Source organism: Bos javanicus, chromosome X (genome assembly GCF_032452875.1).
Source record: "Bos javanicus breed banteng chromosome X, ARS-OSU_banteng_1.0, whole genome shotgun sequence".
NCBI classification, from domain to species: domain Eukaryota; kingdom Metazoa; phylum Chordata; class Mammalia; order Artiodactyla; family Bovidae; genus Bos; species Bos javanicus.
The window spans coordinates 125,067,428-125,070,322 of NC_083897.1; the positions used below are offsets into that span (position 1 = coordinate 125,067,428).

The 2,895-nt window shown below is 47.8% G+C and overlaps 1 protein-coding gene across 1 annotated transcript; it reads right to left on the reverse strand.

The window, feature by feature from the left end:
• Positions 1–512: 512 nt before the first annotated feature.
• On the reverse strand, positions 513–2,629 carry TMSB4X (thymosin beta 4 X-linked). Its single transcript, XM_061407860.1, has 3 exons — positions 2,525–2,629; positions 1,378–1,491; positions 513–956 (listed from the first exon to the last, which is right to left on the reverse strand). The coding sequence occupies exons 2-3, from the start codon at positions 1,475–1,477 to the stop codon at positions 922–924; spliced, it is 135 nt and encodes a 44-aa protein (XP_061263844.1). The 5' UTR covers positions 1,478–1,491; positions 2,525–2,629; the 3' UTR covers positions 513–921.
• Positions 2,630–2,895: the final 266 nt, after the last annotated feature.

Sequence of the window (2,895 nt, forward strand, 5' to 3'; positions counted from 1 at the left end):
TCCTAAATGCACTTTACAAAAAACTTTAAATATTGAATTCGAATTGGAATCAGACATTAGACAAAGAAGGAAGCACGCCTTCAATCCTTTATAAAGCAGCTGTTAAATGTCATTTTTCCGTATATGACAAGACTGGTAACTGGCTAAATACGCCAAGTTTGACACCTGAAGTAGTGTGCTGTGAATTATACCACCTTCAATTTCTTGATCAGATGAGAGGTTCAATGTAGGCTTAACAAACCCTTTAAAAGTAAAGGACTGCAAGTATTTTTATCAGTTTTCACTCAACTCCGGATACCAGGAATTCAATCAGCCTAAGAAAATGAACCATTTCCCAATTACCCAGTGTAGATGAGGTATTTCACATACCTGGATGAAACCCATTTTGGTCTTTTACCCAAATTGCCAGATGTTTGTCATCTATCACTCCCCAGGTCACCCACTTTGGACCCTTTTACCAAGATTTCATCTGAGTAAGCCACTCCTTTCAGAGACCAAAGCGTCACACCAGCCAGGTTTTAAAACTTTTTATTTGCATAATAAAAAAATTGTGCATTCCAATAATTAAAATCATTTGAACAACAAAAAAAAAAATGGCACTCTGATTAAACTGCATTTTACAGCCCGCAGAACACCTTGGACCAGCTTTTTACTCTAGATTTCACTGTCGTCCCACCCAGCTTCCTCCTTCACCAACATGCAAGTTCTTTTCCTTCCCTGCCAGCCACACAGGCAGATGGGAGAGGCAGGCGCGGCCTACGTTGTCAGTAGTTCTCCATTCTTTGATGTGAAAAGGGGTAGCACAGTCATTTAAACTCGATCCAACCTCTTTGCATCTTACAAAGTTAAACAGCTAAAAGAAGTAAAATAAGAAGGCAATGCTTGTGGAATGTACAGTGCATACTGGCGGCGCACGCTTCATTACGACTCGCCTGCTTGCTTCTCCTGTTCAATCGCTGTGATGGGAAAGAAAAAGAAAAAAGATGGAGCGGGTGAAGATGCGTATTCAGTATAGCGTAACATAGGATTACAGTCCTTTCTTTTGAAAAACATCTCTCCTTATCATACAAATTCTATCAAGTACCAATAGGCATTCCATCATGAAATGCTTATACAAAACAGAACATTTTTACAGATAAAAGGATACCGGCATCTGCATATTAATATGGAATATTAAACATTGCATTAAATTACTAAACCCCATTGTTTGTTGGCTGAAGTTTTAAATTAACCTTTGCAAGCCACCAGAATCAAAAAGCTGTTGGCTCCTCCCGCACTCCCTGCCCCCACCCCAATTCTTCTTCCAGCCCCTCCCATCCTCTCCTACCCACCCGGCCACTCCCGCTCAGCGTTTTCCAAAGAAGGGGGGTGGCTTACTTTCTTTCGAAGGCAGTGGATTTTTCTCTTGCGTTTCCGTTTTCTTCAATTTCGACTTATCGAACTTCTCAATCTCAGCCATATCGGGTTTGTCAGACATGGTTGCAGAGGGCGCTGCAGGTACAAAGCCAAGAGGTTGAGGGTGAGCCACCTACCCCTCGTCTGTCTGGGCTCAGAAAACGCCTTCTGCCTTCCTGTCTCCTGCCTGAAGACGCACTTTTAACTCCTACCACTTTCATTCAGGACTAAACATCTTCCTCTTTCTACAGCGGGGAAAAAAAAAAGAAGAGCGCTTTCCCGCTCCCTTTAGGATTTCAAAACGCGAGGGGCCAAATTGGGAAGACCGCCCACGTTAGGAGGCGGAATCTCAGGCAAGCGTGAAATTAATCACCGCCGATTAATGGCGGCGTTTCAACATAAAAGTGAAGTCATTTCAAGTTTAAGGGGAAGAAAATCGAGTAAGATTTCCGAAAATGAAGCCAAGGCTGCACAAAATGTTTCTTTTTTTGTATACTTGGCCTCCTCCCCAAAGACGCGAGCCATGCGGCTTTCTTTTCTTCTCACAAAGGCGGCAGCTGCGGCCGGGCGCCACCGACCACCGCCCTCCCCGCTTCCTCCCTCTCGCCAACAATGCAGCCAGCCGCACACAAAGCTATATCGATTAGGATCTCCATTTAGGAGCAATTCGGCAGCTCTGCACACGTCCCCCTGCAAGGACGTTTTCAAGATTTCATAATATAGCCCCGCAGCCCTAAACCTAACACATACAGCCCACGAAGCCAACGGAGGCGAGAGAAATAACTGTGAGTCTGAAGCTCCGGACTTGGGTGGGTGTGAGCTGGAACAAAGGATCTTTCTATTCCTGATTCATCAACGCCTAAGAGGCTACGCATAATGCCTTTGAGAGTAGGAAAGAAAAAACTGTTCCCTTCCAAACGGCAATAACAAAAAGTCAGTTTTAAAACATATTTAAAAACCACCGAATTCCCGACCCCATTACCCATCTGAACGGTCTAGCATTCCCCATGCTCCCGAGGAGCAGCATTTTCCCAGGACGATCCCTCGCGCTGGGTTGCGGGCGGCGAGGGGGTGAGCGCGGGGCGGGAAGGGGAGCGGAAGGCAGGAGGTAGAGGGCCCCGGGGCTCACCGGAGCGAACTGCGAGCGAGTGAAGTCGAATCTGCGCTGTGGCCGCCGCGAGTGCCGAGCGGGGCGCGGCAGGCGCAACTATATGCGCGCTCCTATGCAAATGAGGTGACGTCACCCGCCCGCCCGCTTAACTCCTTCGCGCCGGGTTTCGTCTCCGGAACGGCGTCAGGGGCCTGTATGGCGTTTGGGGGGGGCTCCGCGTCCACCCATGCACCAAGCCACGACGAGGGCGGCAAAATAAAGCACGTAAAGCGTCCCATCCCCGCCGCACTTCCTTCGTAACGCATCCCCCTCCCCTTTATGTTCGTTCTAGCTGCGTGGATTTTTGCAGCGGCCGTGAAAACCGGCCCTTGGGGATCCTAGCGTGATAA